The following is a 19325-nucleotide window of genomic DNA, read 5'->3' as shown; positions in this document are numbered from 1 at the left end:
TGGAGTCAGGAAGACACTTACTAGATGTGTGGCCCTGGGCAAGTCACTTCACCCTGTTTGCCTCAGTTTCCTCTTCTATAAAATGAGCTGGAGAAGGATACCGCTCCAGTATCTTTGCCAAGAAAATCCCAAATGGGCTCATGAAGAGTCTGAAATGACTCAACAACAAAGGCTTCAAAATGTAATGGGAGGAGCAATGGATGGAGAATCTGAAGATGTGGGTTCTAATCCTGGCTCCGTCCTTATGTGTCTTTGGTCAAGATCCCAGCCTCAGTTTCTCCCTCTGTAAAAATAAGGGAAGTGGATTAGATGATTTCTAAATGCATATCCTGCTTAAAAAATCCAATGTGTCTTTCCCCTAACCTTTCCTGCTCCCACACTTCCAAAATGTTTACATAGGTTTTTCTTTGATAACCTTTGGGTCAGGATGTTATTTCCCATACATTCCAAATACATAACCTATCTTTATGGGCTGATATGCAAAGTATCAGGAGCCAAGGGAGTCTGGCAGGTGGAGCTGATATCAGCTCCAATCAGATATCCCTCCAATAAGGGAAGAAGACCAGAGTCAGTAAAAAGAACAGGAGGAGAGGAATGAGTAGGTGAGTAGGGAAACTTGTGGAGAAGACCAAGCTAACCTTGCTTCCTACAGTCAGAGGAAGCCACCTAAAAGTGGCTTCAGTATGAACCAAAGGCTCTGGAGGGAAAAGGGGTGGGGGCTGCTTGGTGGTGCAGTGGAGCACAGGCCTTAAAGTTCAAATCCGGCGTCAGGCATGTGACACTTACTAGCTGTGTGACTTTGGGCAAGTCACTTAACCCCAATTGCCTTGCCTTCCCTCTTCCAAAAGAAAAGAAAGAAGAGAAAAGAAAAGAAAAGATAATGAACTTTTTAGGTTCAACTGGGGGGGAAAGCAGGGTATAATTAAAAGAAGAAAAAAATAGGGCCCTAAAACAAAAGATGAAGAGCTTAGATGAGACCTCTAGTACTAAGGGAACACTGAAACAGAGGATATAGCTCATTAGAACTGTTAGGGTCCTTAGAGATCATCCACTATTGGACCCTCCCTTTTTTCAGAGGAGAAGAAGGAAGAAGGAAGCTCAAACACAGATAAGGGAAGTGAGTTGCCCAATGTAGACATTTATTAAGTGCCTGTGTCATGCAGCTAGGTGACCTGTTTTGAATCCAGGCTCCGACACTTACTAACTCCATTAGATTATAAGCTCCTTAAGGGCAGAGACTGTCTTTTTCCCTCTTTTTTCATGCCCAGCACTTAATACAGTGTTCAGCTCATACATAGTAGGTGATTAATAAATATTGATTGATTGTATGACCCTGGAAAAGCCACTTAACCTCTTTCTGCTTCAATTTCCTCAACTGCAAATGAGGATATTAAAAGCATCTACCTCCCAGGGTTGTTGTGAGGATCAAATGAGATAGTATTTGTCAAGTGCTTAGCACAATGGCAGTGCTTGTTTTATTAATTTTATTCATTAATTTGTTCATTTATAGAGCATTGTAGTAGAAACTACGGGAGACAGAAAGTTTAGATAGGACTCAGAAGACTCTACCCTCATGGATCTTACAGTCTATTTTTTAAAAATCAGTGAATTTGAAGTCAGTATAGTGGAAAGATCATAAAATCTGGAGTCAGAAAACCTAGTTTGCATCCTAGTTCTGACACTTGACTAATTACACAACTATTGACAACCCACTTCCTCCCTCTGAGCCGAAGTTTCTTCACTTGTAAAATAAATGACTTCTAATTCATGAAGTCTCATGTCCCTACCAGCTCTTGATTTAGGTGCTATGATGTTATACTCCCTGTGATATAGATGTGTTTATGGATATACAGAGCATAGTGCTGTCTTATATGGAGGACAGAGTCAGAGGGAGGGTGATTTCAAAACCTCAGGAAGTCCACAAGTTTTCCATTAGTAAAGCCAGAGTGACAGTAATGGCAGGGTGCCCTGGTGCTCTGACATAGTCCTAGAATCAATAATTTGTCTGAAAAGTCTTGGAATCCTCATTGAGCCACCATAGTCATCTATGGCTCTTAGCAGACCTCCCCAACTGGGACAGAAGAATTCACTTTTTTGACAGGCGCAGAATGTAATCTCCCTAACTCCAACTATCTCAGCTCCTCTTGCTCTGCAGACAATGAGAGATTCAGAAAAGGTGACTATTAAAGCCAGGTTGTGACAACCTATGACCTTGGCAGTGAGGAACCCCTAAAACTAATGTAGGTAATACCTTCTCAGCCACCACCACCTCTAACATGAGCATTTATTCCTTTTCTTTTTCCTTTTTCCCTTCCTTTTCTATCCCATTTTTTCATCTTCCCTCTCCCCTTCTTATCTTCCCTTCTCTTTCTTTTATTTCTTCCTTATCCCCAAATTTTTTCTTTGATATGCTTCTTCCTTCTCTCCTCTGTCTTCTTCCTTTCTCTTTTACTATCCTTTTTCTCTCTTTCATCCTCTCCCAGTTTTTCTTCCTGATTCTACATCCCTGCCTCTGGTCTAATCTCAACCTTGATGGAGATTCTCAGGCCCAAAGGGTTTCCTTCCCCTGGTGAGGAAGATTGAGGGAGAAGTGGTGTCACTTGTCATGATAAAAATCTGTGATAAGGAAACTGAGGCACAAAGGTCTTAGCATGATCAATTTAGTAGTAAGACTAGAAATTACCATTTGAATCTCTCAATAATTAAGGGTGCATCTGGCAGTCAGAGCAGCTCCTTTATACAGTTAAAAAGGTAGCATATTATATAAGGTACACAAATAGTCCAGTGATGCAAATTACATCTATGACTGTGATTGGTCTGATAAAAAAGATCGAGAGTGGGCTATGCTTGGTTTGACCTAGAGGCAGGATTTCTACAACCCAGGCCAACTGGAAAAAAAAAACACAGTTGACTAATATGTCCTCTGAAAAGTCTTGTGGTAGGCAAACATCTTACCTTAAGATTATTGTTGTTTAGTTGCTCAGCCATGTCCCCATGGACTATAGCCAATATGGTCCCATAGGATTTTCTTGGCAAAGATACTGGAATAGTTGACATTTTCTTCTTTAGTGGATTTAGGCAAACAGAGATTAAATGCCTTGCCTAGCTAGTAAGTGTCACACAGCTAGTAAGTGTCTCAGGCCACATTTGAACTCGGGTCTTCTTGACTCCAGGCCCAGTGCTCTATGCACTAGGCCACCAAGCTCCCTCCTATCTTAAGATCCCTCCCCCAATATTTAAAGCCATTATATTTAAATTAAAAAAATGAAAATCCCCCCCTCCCATATTTCAATGGGGTTTAATTAGGACAATAAGCCTTGTCCTTCCTTCTGCAACTAACGGGCACACCCAGTGTCTCTTCCAGAAAGAAGTTCGAATCAGCTTGAAGAACTTCCCAGCTTTGGTATTGAGAGACAAATGAGATGATAGGATACAGGCCTTCTGGTCTCTTGGAAAGAGTCCTGACCTGGAAGTCAGGAGTGGTGACTCATTTTCTCAGCGCTACTAATCATTTGCTGGGTGACTTGGGGCAAATAACCGCATCTCTCTGAGCCTCAGTTGCCTTATCTGGAGAATAGGGATAACAATAGCTTTCCTTACCAGCATCTTATGGTTGTCATGAAGAACAAATTAGATGATGGTTTTAACTATTACTTTCCCTAGGAGTAAATTGCTTTTGTGGGTGTTTTTGAATTGATGTTATTATTCATCGTGCCCTTCCCTCACTTAGATGCTCTCTGAGCTTCTACAGATCCCCAGTTGTCCTTACCCATATTTGGCCACTGGACCCAGATGGCTCTGGAGGAGAAAGTGAGGCTGATGACTTTGCACAGCCCTCCCTCACTCAAATCAAAGTCAATTGCAAGTCATGTTTTCATCCCCCAGATGTCATGGCCCTCTTCTAGAACGAAGGACAAACTACAACCACAACAGATCGGGGACTGTGCCCCCTGCAGCACACTGTAAAATCCTTCGAGATCTGTCCAGAGTCAAAGACTGTTTTAACTTGGAGTGGGGCTGGATAAGAAAGGGAGTGACGGTCGGATAGACTACAGTCTAATGAGGCATTTTTTAAAGCCAGGTTCTGAGCCCCAGCAGCCAACTGGAGAGCCGATTAGCTTGATGACAATACAACAGCAGCTAGGAAAGCCAAGCATGGAGAGTGCCGGCATAATCAAACACTCATCAGTATCACAGACAGGGGAATAGATCTCACAGCCTTGATGGGAAGGGTGGGTTCTCATCAGCATTCGAGGGGTGAGTTGGAGAAGCTCTGTGCGTGTGGGAAGCGGGGAGAAGAGGAGAGGAAGGTTGACGGCAGTGAAGCAAGAACATGGAGACAAGAGATTTGTTAGGAGCTTCTCTCTACTGGAAACTTTGTAGAAAACAAGATGCTAGACCACTTATATACACAGTAGCACAATGCCTACGCCCACAGCCCTGCACTCACCAGCACAAATGAATTCTCACCTCTTCAGGCTCCCACACATTTACGAATACATACAGCCCCTTCACACTAGGGCCCAGCCTGGGTAGAGGTGGAGTAGCTGGTCCGATTTCAGGAAGGATGAGAGTGTGAAGAAAGATTACCTCCCATATCAGATGCCTGGGTGACTACAATGCTTTAGGGAAGAACAAAGCCTTCTTCCCATCAGAAGCTTAGGGATCAGGCTTAAGTCAGCACGACGTCTGTGAGGAGGCATGGAGGGGCTTTTACTTTCAACCAGAGAGGCAGTGGGCTTAATTGCTAAGAGTGCTTGATTTGGAGTCAAAAGAGCTGGGTTCAAACTTTGGCTCTGATACTGCCCACTGGTATGACTTTAGGCAAGTCACTTAGGCCTCAGTTTCTTCATCTGTAGAATGAGAAGACTGGACAGTATTATAGTCCCTTAGCCTCAGGTACCTTCCAGGTTTAGAGCTTCTAAGTAATGTCAGACTATTTCCTGAGAGCAAATTTCAGGGTGTGGGGGCTGAGGGGGATCAAGAAGGCTCTGAACAGCCGGAAAGAGGAGGAGGGCTTCTAGAAGGTAAGAGACTAGAGGCTGAGGGCACTGAAGAGAAGTTTATTGTACTTGAAATTGCCCCCCGCCCCGAGATTCCATACTTTCTAAACATATATTCTTGTACATATGGACTCCTTGTTGTTCAGGCATTTCAGTCATGTCTGACTCTTCATGACCCCAGTTGGGGATTTGTTGGCTAAGATACTGGAATGGTTTGCCATTTCCTTCTCCAGCTCATTTTACAGATGAGAAAACTGAGGCAGTGTTAAGTGACTTGCCCAGGGTCACTCTGCTAGTAAGTGTCTGAGGCCAGATTTGAACCCAGGAAGATGAGTCTTCCTAACTCTAGGCCTGGCAATCTATCTACTTCACCATCTAGCTGGACCTACACATCTACATTCACCATCCCATAACATACACACACACACACATACACACACATGCACTCACACTCTCACTCGGTCTCTCACACATACTCTCTCACTCACTCTCACACACACATACAAACACACATACACACAAACATACAAACACCCCCCCACTCACATAACTACATTGAAACAATTACACACAACCTTACATATGCAGTACATTAATTCTTCCACATATGGACATAAACTCATTCACTTTACATGTCCATATGTTCCTGGTAGATAAGTCAGTCAGTCAATAAACATTTATTAAATGTTTCCTGTGTATGCTCCAGGCACCATGTTAAATGTTGGGATTATAAAGAAAGGCAGATGGTAGGTAGGGTAGAAGGTTTCACTTCTTTAAATAAGTTGAGTGAGGGACTCTGGGGGAAAATGGCTTCTCCCAAATAGCTCTCCCATCACTGGCCCTGGTTTCTAAAATTATTCTACTAGGGAGCCATTCTTTTGTTATTAAAGCACTGTCTCTACAAGGTGGGTTTTTTTTAAGGCAGTTATCCATATAAAGCAGTAAGACTTTCAGTTCAATTCAGCATGTATTAAGTATTGACAGTGTTCAATGCATTGGGTGAATAAAGTGGATAGAGTGCAGGGTCTGGAGTCAGGAAAACACACCTTCCTGAGTTCAAATTTGGCCTCAGAAACTTATGAGCTATTTGACCCTGGTAAGTTACTTAATTCCTTTGCCTCAGTTTCTTCATCTGTAAAATGAACTGGAGAAGGAAATGGCAAACCACTTCAGGATCCTTGCCGAGAAAAACTCAAACGGGATCACAAAGAACCAGACACAACTGAAAAAAAATGACTGAACAAAAACAAATGTGCAAGATGTTATTGGACCCTAGAGATACAAAGGTAAACAATAAAGGATTCTGGCCTTCAAAGAAATGTGTTTAATGGTTCAGTGTTAAGAACACTTACTTTGACTCTTGGGTGGTTGTGGGATCCCATCAATGTGGGTATGTTTGATATTGATGCAGGTCACAATTTATCCCTGCCTGGCCCTTGCTTTCCTACTCTTGTGCAGGTCAATTAGTTTTTTCCAGGAAGACTGCCCAATATGGTAGGGGTCTTCCTTAAGCTCTCCTACAATCTCAAGAATATCAGTGATGCCCAGCCACCCTTTATCAGCTATTCCTCACTCTTGGTCAGCCTATCTTCTTTCCTGGGTATCCATTTATTTGGTAAACGCATTTACTTCTCCTGCATAATTCTTTCTTTGTGATATATTGTGGCCTCTTCTGCCCCACCATGACCCTCTCTCTTGTTCTTTTACATTTTTTTCCTTTTTTTTTCTCCCTGGGGACCCATGCTATCTAAAAACATATTAATGTTCATATGAATGTGCACATCAATATTTACACATCTGGTTTCTTTAGCCATAAAATGTGGATAAAAAGTAGCTATCTCCCAGAGTAATAAATGCTTGTTTCCTTGCTTCCTTTCCTTCCCTTTGGAAGATCCTCAACTTCTATTCTTTGGCCATTGTAGTATCCTATGACATATCTATATAACAGTACCAGGAAAAAAATATTGATCTTAAAAAGGTGCGCCTTTGTTTCAGGCAGAACTTTGCAATCTCCCCAAGGTGAGCCAGCCCACTTGCCTTTTCCAGTTCAATTTTGTCCCCTGTCCATTTACATCTTCTATCCAAGATGAATATTGATCCATAAGCCCTATAAGTTGTCTATCCAAATGCATATTATAGTCTGTAATAAGAGGTATTCTGTATTCACTTTTTTTCTTCCCATGTGTATTGTTAGGTTAAGCTTTTTAGAGTGATTATTTATCTAAAGTAATGTTCTTGGGCCTGATACACTCAGTACTATTTGCTTGAATTCTGTGCTGTATTTTCTCCATAACAATGGTCAGCCTCTGGCAAGCTTATATCTCCTAGTTTTACCTCTCAAAGTGATGGGAAAGTCACTGAACAAGGTTATCTCTGTTGTCATATCTTTCAAGTAATTTTGCATAATTCTGACAAATGCACTGCTGGAAGATAGTCTTTGAGAGTGTATTTTATTCTATGAAATCAAATGCTTTTTTATAGTTGACAAATAAGTTGGATTTTGTATTCTCTACATCTTTCTTAAAAATTAAGACTGAGTCTCTCTGTCTTATTTAGACTGAAAAGTACAATGGCTACTAATAGGCCCAGTCACTCTGACTGGTGCTTGACCTGCTCCATTTCTAACCTCTACTTGCTTGTCCCTTCTTAGGCAGGCTAGTGATCCTCTGCTCCCTGCAGCTCGCTGTCTTGGTGCCAAACTTGGCGCAGACACCTGAAGGCTTAGCCTACTGAGTTTCAGAACTCCTGAGCTCAAGAGATCCACCAGCCTTAGCCTCTCTGGTAGCTGGGATTATAGGAGTGCGCCAGGATACCTGACTCACCTATATCTCTCTCAATTGTGTGATGGAAAAAAAATGTGGTCAGTTATGGAATACAGTTTATGATAGCACACCTATTCCTTTCTAATGCTCTCATCAAGGATACCCTCAATGTTAAGTACAAATTATTCTCATAATAATTTTACATAGAAAAATAAAGTAGGCATATGCTATATGGTCACTTTTTGGGGTAATAATGAGATCCAAGACATCTTTTTCCATTCCTCTAATCCCGTCCTCTGCTTCAGATACTTTGAAAGTCTGTCAATGCCCTCAAAATTGTGTCACCTCTAACAAAGACCTCCTCTTTGAATATTTGGTTGAGTCTGGCTGCTTTTCTTTCTTTGTTCTCTCTAGCAGAATTTCTGCTTTCTCTATAGGCCCATCCAAGACTATGATGTTTGAATCTGAGTGTTTTGGTTCCATGGTCCTCAATGGTGAAAAGTTCCTTGTGAAATCTTTGAAGATCTTTTCCATCTTTTATTTGGACTTTGTTCTCCTAGTGTTATACTTAAATGGCCCTTGGATGACTCTGCCTAGTTAGATTTCTCAAACTTTATTTAAACTGCTTTTCCTTTTTACTGCTTCTTGATATTTTGTGAAGTGACTTTATTCCTAATTTTTCAGTATTCTGCTTGGTAGGAATTTTAAAATGAGTTAATATTCTAAACTAGTATTTACTTCACTGCCATACAAATCTCTGCTTGGAAAATGGGCCAAGAGTTTGTTGACTAAGGTGGTTTTTAGTTTCTTTTGGTCTCATTATGATAATTTACATTGATTAAACTTCTGTATGAACTTGTCAAAAATGGTGTCAATGTCCTTTCCTCCATCCATTTTCCATGTGAGGAAGGCATCAATAATCTTATTTAAATAGGTCAAGCCAAAGTTATTTTAATCTCATGCTGTATCTGTTTTCATGTTTATTCTTTCTTCTAGCTGTGTATCAACCCATATCTTTGCTTTAACAAATCAGGGATTTGACTACACATAGATAGGTGATTCATGAATGACTTAGGCAGCAGTCCTGACTGTTAAAAAATCTAATTACTTCATTTTTATGATGTTATTTTGTCCTGCACCTTCCAATTATTTTCTTGAAGGAAATATTAATGGTATACAGGAGTGAGTCTTCTGGGTGGTCAATAAATCTTTGGCCTCTCATTGTTTACTCTTGAACCATATTTCCTAACCATTTTTTGCAGTCCTCACCTTTGCATTGAAATTACCAAGTGTTAAGGTATGCATTGATTTAATGTTGAAAATTTTTTTCAAGTTTTTCAGAGTTTATTTTATTTTATTATTTTATTTCTTTATACTCTATAACATATGCTGTAACAAAAGCTGAAATTATCTTAATGATTTTCTTTTTTGCACACAGTCATAATGAGTGCTATAGTATAAGATAACCAAATGTCCCATGAAATGATGTTTCTCATAAATGGGTAGGTAGGTGGTATAGTAGAACAAGTGCCAGTCTTCGAGTCAGGAAGACTCATCATTGTGAGTTCAAATCCAGTCTCAGACACTGTGTGACCCAGTATCTTTGCCAAGAAACTTCCAAAAGGGGTCACAAAGAGTCAGACATGACTGAAAAACAACTGAACAATTACCTGTGGATGCACAGTGAAAGCAAACTCCATGCCCCCTTCTTTGTTTTCATCACTAAGAAGAACCTTTGAACCATCCTTCTATTTACCAGTAAATTCTTTTTGTCCTTTGGTTTCATTTATAGAGAGTATGTCAAAACAGACACAACTGACTTCCTTCAGTAATGTGTTCCCTTGGTCCTTGGCCAAGGGTCTGACATTTAGAATACCAAGAGCCAAGTCAATGTTTATAGATGATCTAATAACTATGATTCTTGGAATCTTCCACCCCCTTTTCTTTCTTTTTTTTAAGCAATTGGGGTTAAGTAACTTGCCAGTTATTTCTGGGGGTGGATTCAATCCCCAGATTATCCCAACACTGGAGCCGGTGCTCTTACTCGCTGAGTCACCTGGCTGCCCCTAAGCAATTGGGGTTAAGTAACTTGCTCAAGGTTACATGGCCAGGTGTTTCCAGGTGGGTGCTGAGTGTCTGAGCCTGGATTCGATCCCAGGTCATCCCGACACTGGGGCCAGCTCTTACTCGCTGTGTGACCCAGCCCAGCACAACCATGCATGTAGACACACCTGCAGCCTAGCACTCTCTACACAAGGCCACCATTGTCACTAGTAGCCTTTTTTTTTCCCTCCACTGCTTCTTGAATGACAACTCATTTCTCCAGGCTCTCTTTTGATGGGCCAATTATCATTAGAATCTGAATTCTCCTGCCTTTCAGGGCCTGACCCCTCATCACTCGCATGCCCAGCCACCCTATGGAGAATTGACTGTGGCAGATTACACCTCCCATTAGCAGCTCAGCACAATTATGTCTTGATCTGATTACCCTCTTTCCTGAACTTGGGTAAGGTGGAAAAGGTGGGAGGGAGGGAGGGAGGGAGGAATATAACCCAGATGTGCTCTTCACACCCTGAGAAGGACAGATGTCCCTCAGGTGAGCCTGTGAAGCCCCCATCCTGATCTCCCACCAGGTTCCCTGAGGTAGGTTATTAGGAGAGATCTAGCTCCTATAAAGACTCTTAGGTCAGTTGATAGAATGATTCCCAAGATCAAGCTAACTCCATCTCCTGAGCTCCTTCCTGGCTTTCCCCCCGCTCAAAACCTTTAAAAATAATAGACATTATTTTAAAAACAATCACAGGTAGCATTCATATGGCCTATATACCATGCACTGTGCTAAGCACTTACAATTATTATCTCATTTGATCCTTATAACAACCCTGGGAGGTAGGTGATATTATTATTCCCATTTTACAGATTAGGAAACTGAAATAAACAGAGGTTAAGTGACTTCCTTGGAGTTATACACTATAAGTGTCTGAGGCTGGATTTGAACTCAAGACTTCCTGATTCTAGGCTCAGTGTTTTACCCACTATTCCACCTAAATCAGGGTGATGTGGGTTCAAATTCCACCTCTGACATATATTGGCATTTTGACCCTGGACAAATCTCTAGAACTATAAGTTACAGAGAAGGTACTAACTGCATTGGTAGAGATATCCTGTACAAATTGTCTCCAAAGTGAAAGGTGAATCTGGGGATGGGAGGGGACCAGAGAAGACATAACCTCAAGAGTTCCATGATCAACCAATCAGAGGGTAAGAAGATGGGTCCCAGACCAAACTTTCTGATCTCTCAAAGGCCTTGTTTATAATATAGCCACACCCATTACCCACACATTACTCTTCCATTCCACCCCCTCCGGTGGCTATGTAAGCTCTCAATCTGGTCACTTCTGTCCCAGGGTAGTCTCTTCAGAGACTATTTATAATGATATTATTTTTACTTAATATATTAATATATTTTATTTAATATAAATTATAATTATAACCTAAGCCCAACTCAGGAACTCATATCAGCAGTTACACCAAGTCAGGATTAAAGAAAAAAAAAGACCTTCCCCCAATATACACACATCCTGTCCCCTAGTTCAACTCATACATAATTACAATTGACACCCCTAGCTGGCTTTATACTCCGTGGTTGGCTCTGCTCTCTGTGTCAATAGTGGTAAGAGCCCCACTCCATCCTCAGCCACTCACACCATTTTGTTTTTGGTGAGATAGAATAAGTCCCACTGGCTGAGCAGATACGGCTAGGTTGTAACCTACAGAACATTACCTTCTCACCCCTTTTCCAACTTTCTTTATTTCTCTTGATGGAATCATCATCATCCTTCCAGGTAGAGGGTATGACTTGAAATATGGATCCAACACTCCCTAGTTGTGTTATCTTGGGCACAAGTTCACAATCAGTTTCATTCCTACTTTCTCATCCTCAATTATCCCATATACTCAAACACTTGCAAAATATCATTTCTATCTATCTCTTGACTTCCCCTTCTCTCCACTCACATAACTATGACTCAAGTCCAGGTACTCATCCCCTCTCAGCTGAAATGTAACAATGGGCTCTTAAAGGGTCTCCATGCCTCAAACCTTTTCCTTACTCTTAATTCTTTTCCCACATAGCTGCCAAAGTGATTTTCCTAATGGGTAGGTCTGCCCACATCACTCCCCTACTCAGTAAATTCCAGGGCTCCTCACTGCCTCCAGAAAGAAATATATCTTTATCTCAACCTTTTTAATTTCTACTTCGTGCAAGTTTTATACTCCACATAATTATTAGCATAGTAGTGCATGGATGTCACTTAAATAAGTAAATCCATATATGCTGATGTATTTCTATTTTTTAATAGTAAGGTTTGTGATCAAAAAGTTTGAAGACCTGCCCTATACTGATGAAATCACAAGATCATTGGCTCGGTCCAAAAGGTTTACAAACTACTTTCCTTGAAATAATCCTGTAAGGCAGTAACAGCTACATTTTTTTTTTTTACTCAGCTTCCGATTTCACAATTTCCAGTAAGGAAACTTCCTCTATCAGTATACAAGGTTAGATGACTTAGCAAGTGCCATACAGCAGCAAGTACTAGGACCCAAGTTTTCCTAACTCCCATTATAGTGCTAGGTTGCCAGTATCATTGCCCCCATTTACAGATAAGGAATTGAGTTTCAGAGGCTAAGGATTCACTTAACATCACACAGCTAGTAAGTGTTGGAGACAGACCTTGAACTCACAAGTCTAGACTCTTTAGACTGGTGTCTTTACCCACTATACACATGGTTCCCTTGCCTGGGATCCCCTCCCAGCTATATAAGTCTTATCTTTTCTGCAGAACCCTTTTCAAATCCCACTTCCTTAATGAAGCTATCTGTGACCATTGCAGACCCCCTTCTAGGAAATCTTACAGCATTTGTAGTCTGTACTACACTACACTCTCACATTCTCCCACTCCCACCCCACAAGGTGTCTAGTCTCAAGATACTGACAATATGAAAAATCTCTCAAGGATGAATGACACCAGGGTGTCTTTCATAAGCTACACATGTGGTTATCAAGCATATACTCCCACAAGTTCATGGAGAGCAATGTGTTCCATTGGAATGAATGGATAGTTGGATGAGTGAATGGATGGATGAATACATAGATGAATGAAAGAATGAATGAATGAGTGAGCATTTAAGTCCTTAGTATATGCCAGGTGCTGTGGGAAACAGTAGTAACTCAAGCAGATTTTCTAGTGAGACAGCAACACCATCTCATGTCAGTTAGTAACACTATTGCTCTGTCTTAATTCCCCACCTTTGGTCTATTCTCAACCACCACCAAACCCTCCTTTACAGAACATAGAGCACAGAAGCCAAGGCTCCTCTAGCCATGGGCCTAGCTACCCGGGGTGACCTGGGAGAGAGGAAAAGTAGGCAGGATCTGTGCTCGGAGCTCTGGGCTGCTGCAACCAAGACTGATGGCTTGTCAATAGCTGCCTGTCAGCTACAAACCTCCACCCCAGTTCCCAGGTGGAACTTTTCAGACTTCAGAATTTCATATTTGATATCTCAATTATGCCACTTGACTCTGGGTTTGGGAAAGAGGGATTGACAGGAGTTGATGGGGCCCTTTCCTTTCTTAGAGCACAGGGGAAAGGGGCATGTTTCCATATCCTGGCTGCTACTTTGAGGATTAAAATTCACCAGGCAGTCAAATCCAGGTGTGGAAGGTTGCTATTCCCCTCTGGAGTACAGTTTCAACAGGGACTGGAAGACTTTCAGAAAGAATCAGCCAGAGAAAAAATGCTCAAAGTCTGATTATACTGAATTGACCTCAAATAAAAGGAGTCCTGCTGCTTAAAATAAGATATAGGAAGTGGGGGTAGGAGACATAGGTCATAACACTTGTGTCATCTACATGCTGGAGCCATTAGGATCATAGATTTAGCACAAGAAGAGGTTTCAGAGGTCATCTAGTCCAATTCCCTCCTTTTTTCCAGGCCCAGAGAGATTGATTGTCCAAAGTCACCCAGGTAATGAGTGGCAAAGGTGCTCTTTGATCAGAGGGAGGGAGATGGAAACAGGTTACAGCTGGGTCTCAGTTACCTGAGGTGTAAGTCAAAGGAGCCTTAGATGTGCTGAAGATCAGGATGCAACAGGAAGAGGAAGTGAGACCAGTTATGGTCCACAGCAGGGCTCTCATGAACTTAGAACACCAGGTTCCATGGAGCTTTTTACCCCTCTGCCCCTTGGAAGTGGCAGACACCTGGCCTCTTCTTTCTCATAAACCAGAGCAGCTCGGCCCCTGGATTTAGTCTTGTTTTGTTGTTTTTGTACTCACCCTCACTTTCCTCCTTTGGGCATCAGATATGAAGACACTTACCAGGGGCCAATAAGTTTATATGGTCCTCATCTCTGATTTCATCATTGGGAGAACTTCAGTAAGTTAACATAGAAGTTAAGAACAGTTACAAAAAGAGTGGGGCCTTTTGAGGTAATCACAAAGGGGCACACAGGTTAACTTGGCATGTAATCCCAGCTGCTGGGGAGGATCTTGGGTTCAGGAGGAGTTCTGAGCTGCAATGGGCTAAGCAGATCATGTGACCAAACTAAGTCCCCCCATTAATATAGTGAGGCCTTGGGAGCAGAAAGTCACCAGATTGCTTAAGAAGGCTCAGAAGCAGAGCAGGTCAAAGGCTGTGTTGATCAGCAGGTAACTGGCCCCTTCACCAACTGCCTGGGTGAGATAGGGAAACCCAGTCTTAAAGAGAAAAAAAAAGAACATGGAAAGTGATAAGCAATGTCTGCATTTCTCTCAGCAGAAACCAGAGGTCACTTCAAGAGCTTAAGCAGGCATTAGGGATCAGTCAGGAAATAATGGGATCTTTTGAAGACTTAAAAGGCCTCAAGATTAGGTTTGTCTACAAACAAGCTAGTATTGATGATGCAGGAGGAAGAGTAAGGGACTGACAGTCAAGAGACCTGGGATACTTCTTGGCTGTGACACTTGGGCATCACTTCACCTTTCTAAGACTCAGTTTCTCCATCTGTAAAATGGGGGACTAACTAGACCAAATCGAAGGTCCCTCTACAACAGCTCATTCATGAAATCATTTTATCCTTTTGAAAGATAAGGAAACTAGAAGCAACTCCTGGGCAAGGACTTGGACATTTTTCTCTATATTCCCTTACAGAGACAAACATGGTGCCACTAGCATAGAAGGGTCTAAATAAACATCTGAACCACTAAAGCAACAGAATGTAGGTTAGAGCCTTGGGGGAACTAGCTAAATTAGAAGTAGAGGGAGGGATAGGGCGACCATTTGGTCCTCCTTAGCCCTATAAGTCTACAATCCTGCTTTGGTACACTGAGGTGAGAGATGGGTCTCTGAGGTCATGGGTCAGGAGAATCCTAAACAGCTAAGCAGCTAGGTGGTGCAGTGGATAGAACACTGGGCCTGGAGGCAGAGAGACCTGAGTTCAGATCCAGCCTCAGACAGTGACTAGCTGTGTGGCCCTGGGCAAGTCATTTAACCTGTCTGCCTTGATTCCTCAGCTATAAAAAAAGGGATAATAATAGCATCTAATTCCCAGGGTTGCTGTGACAATAAAATGAGATATTTGTAAAGCACTTTGCAAATCTTAAAGTGCTATGTAAATGCTAATTATTGTTATTACAAATAATAATTGCAGACTAGTAGGCAGCACCGCTGCATCAAACTAACCATCTTTCCCAGTGGTCGTTCTATGAGATGGGGTATAGGATTAGGGGGTAGACTGAGACTAAACTTAGCATAGCAGTTGCAGGGCCCTGGGGTTTCTCTCTCCACCTTTGCGACCTTGCCCCTCTTCCCACAGTCAGGGCAGCTCTCAGCAAGAGGCAGTACCTTCCTCATCAACTGAGTTTAGGTATCCTACCTCTATCTCCTCATCCAGGGAGAAAAGATTTGTCTCAGCTAAGTGGGAAAGCTTCACTTTTATTGATGCTTCTCTCCAGCACCCTGAGGGGAAGAGCAATGGGTTGGAACATGTATGGACTAGAATACCTCTTTAACCTCTCTCTCCTTTGTCTCATCCCCTTCCCCTCCTGTCACACCCTCTCTGTGTCTCTCCCTGTTTTTTTTCTATTTGTCTCTCCTGCCTTATCTCTTATTTCCATCTCTATGTCTCTTGACCTCTGTTGTAACACCACGTTGGATTCTCTTCTCCCCCTTTGCCCTCCTGTTTCTGTCTCCTCTCTTCCTGTCACTTTTTCCTCTATGTCTGTCTCTTCTGCCCAATCTGTTCATCTCTATGTCTTTTTTTTTTTCTCCCTTAATCATATCTTTCTGTCTCTTGGTCTCTCTCTCAATCTCTGGCTCTTCTGCCTGGTCATATGTCCTTACACTCGTTCCTTCATCTGCTGTCCCTTGTCTCTTGCTTCTTCCACACGTCCTTTTCTCCTTCTGCTCTCCCCGTTCTTTGCCTCTCTGTCACTTCATCTGTCTCCGATTGCCTCTTGCCTCTTTCTCTCCCACTCCCTCCCTTTCTCTCCTCTCTTTCTCTCTCCTATTTGTCTCTGCGTTTCACCCAACCTACCTACTGTGTGTCTCCCTCCCCCCCCCCCACACCCACCCCTAGGATGATCCCAGCTTCCAACAAGGCCTTCGTGGTGAACAATTTGGTGTCGGGGACCGGCTATGACCTGTGCGTGTTGGCGATGTGGGATGACACGGCCACCACACTCACAGCCACCAACATCGTGGGCTGCGCCCAGTTCTCCACCAAGGCTGACTATCCGCAGTGTCAGTCCATGCACAGTCAGATACTGGGAGGCACAATGATCCTGGTCATTGGGGGCATAATCGTGGCCACGCTGCTGGTCTTCATCGTCATCCTCATGGTGCGCTACAAGGTGTGCAATCACCAGGGCCCTGGAAAGATGAATGCTGCGGCTGTCAGTAACGTCTACTCCCAGACCAACGGGGCGCAGCCGCCGCCGCCGCCACCATCCAACGCGGTGCAGAACGGGGCGCCGCCGCAAGTGCACCCCAAAGCGTCTATGAGGAACGAGCACTTTGGAAGCGGCAGTGGGGCGTCTGGGGCTGGGGGGCCGGGGGCCAGAGGTGGCGGAGGCGGCTTGGGGCGCAGCAGCGGCTCCTCTTCGTCCTCCAGCTCCTTGGGCAGCACGGACGGGGCGGGTGGCCGGGGCCCCTGGAGGCTCCCTCCGCCTGGCGCTCGCACCAAGCCCAACCTCGACCGCCTCATGGGGGCCTTCGCCTCGCTGGACCTCAAGTGCCAGAGGAAGGAGGAACCTCTAGACTCCAGGACTCCGGCCGGGGCCGGGGCTATGGGGCGTCACTCGGACCGCGAGCCACTGCTGGGGCCACCGGCTGCACGCGCCCGGAGCCTCTTGCCGCTGCCGCTGGAGTGCAAGGCGCGGCGCAGCCACTCCTTCGACATGGGGGACTTCGCGGCGGCGGGGGCGGTGTCGGGGGCGTCCGGGGGCGCTCCGGCACAGGGAGGCTACAGCCCGCCGAGGAGAGTGACGAACATCTGGACCAGGCGTAGCCTCTCTGTCAATGGCATGCTCTTGCAGTTTGAGGACAGTGACCTCGCGGGGCCCAGGGGCACTTATGGCAGCTCCGAGTGGGTGATGGAGAGCACGGTGTAGATGGCGGCGGCGCCCAGAGAGCGCCCCGCACCCCCTTCTACCTCCCTCTCTCCCCCCTTCCTTATGTCAATTCCTTACTCCTCCCCCCCCCCCCTCCGCCCGTCGGTTGGATGGATGCTGGCAACAAGGTGGAAGAAATCATTCCTTTTTTATATATATCAAGTCAACTCTCGATTATCTGCGTGCACTTTGTGGGTTATCCGAGGGCGGCGTTTACATATGGGACCACCATCCCCTGTCCTATCCCCTCCCCATCCCATCCTCCTCACCACCAACTCCATCTCAAGTTCAGGTCCCCTTTTCCCACCGCTCAGTCGGTGTGCCCTCAGGGAATGCACTGCAATTTGACCCAAGCCCAGTATTAGGGAGGAAGAGCTCTCTAATCACAAATGCCAAGTATAGGAAGCTTTGGAATGAACTGTTGTTTGTGGGGGACCTTTTTTTCTTTCTTTTTTTACTCTACTGCTTAAAGACAGCCATACAGATAATGGAGAGATCACCATATATTAGAAATGTTGTGCCCATGGGGCTAAATCAGTGAGGGTCAAAGCAAAGCCATGATGGGAGGATGCTTTGCTGGACCTCAAGTGCCAGAGAAAGGAGGTTCTTCTCTAGTCCTGGGGGGGAGGACTCCTGAATTCCATAACATCCAAATAGTCCCATTAACTTCTTCCTCCCACAAGGAACCCAAAGGCTTCCTGCTCCCTTACTCCAGTAACTTTTCCCACAGCATCCGACTCTCAAGTATCATGCCAAGTTAAACCCAGTTTGGCACTGAATTAAAAGTGGGGCATTTTTTAGGGAATGGAGGGGAGATAAGAGTTCTATTTGGGGTTGTCTGAGTTTTTTTTCCCCTTATCAGTTGGGTAGGGCAAAGAGAGAGCTCCCTACAACAAAAGTTAGAGTCCTCAGAACAGCTATATGGATTCCACCTAAATAGTCTGAGAATGATTGGAGAGCAAGTATTGAGATAAAGGACCATGTATGCATGTAAGGGGGAGGGGGAGCATAAAGGATTTTGAGGAGAAATCTGAGCCTTTTTAGAATCTCAGAACCATCCTGGAAGGGACCATATAAATCATCTGATAGATAATCTATCAGGTAAGGAAATAGAGTCAGAGGTAAGGATTACATAGGCAATTGATGGAAAAGCTAGATTTCCAATTCAGACTTTCAGATTCTTCTGAGTAAAGGTCCTGTGTTGTTTTTCCTCCCTACTCCTACCCCCGAATCATGGTGGGGACTTTTTTTGCAGAGCTGCACATTTTGGTTGTGTATTGGGTGACCCAGCCTGGAACTCCCTAAGATATGGATCCTTGGTTACGCTCTATTTTCTGTCATTTCCAGAAAGGACCTCTATCCATGAATTTAGAGTGGAAATAAAAGAAATACAGGAGCTTATTGAAATCCATGTCCCCCCCATATTCCTGGAAACTGATAGACATTCCATATAGAGAAAGAATGGGGACAGAGAGGATACAACTTCAGGAAACTGATTTAATATGACTGAGCTTTGAACAAAATGACTTTTCCACATCTGTCTTCTGCCTCTTCTCTTTCCCCCCGCTCTGTCTCTCTCTGTCTCTGTCTGTCTCTGTCTGTCTCTGTCTCTCCAGCCTCCTACCCCTTTAACACTTTCTTTTCTCTACATAATTCTTTCTGCCAATACTCCTCTTTCCCCTCCTTTCTTCCTATTGGTTGAACTGAGATGATTGTATCACCTAGAGGTTATTTTTGTTACAGCAAGTTATTGGTTGCTTGCTAAGGTGTGGTGAAATATTCCAGCCACCCTAGTGAAACCCATAGAGGTATAGATTTCTTGGATGGTCTGAGAATGGAGGAAATTTATGAAAGATTGCCTTGTGGATCCAACGTTGACATCTAAATGGAATGCCCCTGCTCAATCTATAACAT

The 19325-nt window shown here is 43.7% G+C and overlaps 1 protein-coding gene across 2 annotated transcripts in view; it reads left to right on the top strand.

The window, feature by feature from the left end:
- LRFN2 (leucine rich repeat and fibronectin type III domain containing 2) overlaps nucleotides 1-17490 on the top strand; it is a 347503-nt gene extending 330013 nt beyond the window's left edge. For both annotated transcript variants that reach the window (XM_069073624.1, XM_069073623.1), the window contains one exon: nucleotides 16379-17490. In XM_069073624.1, coding sequence (XP_068929725.1) covers nucleotides 16379-17411 — 1033 coding nt within the window. In that variant the 3' untranslated portion in view covers nucleotides 17412-17490. The remainder of the gene's footprint in view (nucleotides 1-16378) is intronic.
- The last annotated feature ends 1835 nt before the right edge of the window (nucleotides 17491-19325 follow it).

Source organism: Petaurus breviceps, unplaced genomic scaffold (assembly GCF_028583685.1).
Source record: "Petaurus breviceps papuanus isolate PSGF00001 unplaced genomic scaffold, PetGlider_PUasm1.0 90865, whole genome shotgun sequence".
Taxonomy (NCBI): Eukaryota; Metazoa; Chordata; class Mammalia; order Diprotodontia; family Petauridae; genus Petaurus; species Petaurus breviceps.
The sequence above is the reverse complement of the archived record's forward strand: the minus strand, read 5'-3'. Positions and strand labels throughout refer to the sequence as shown.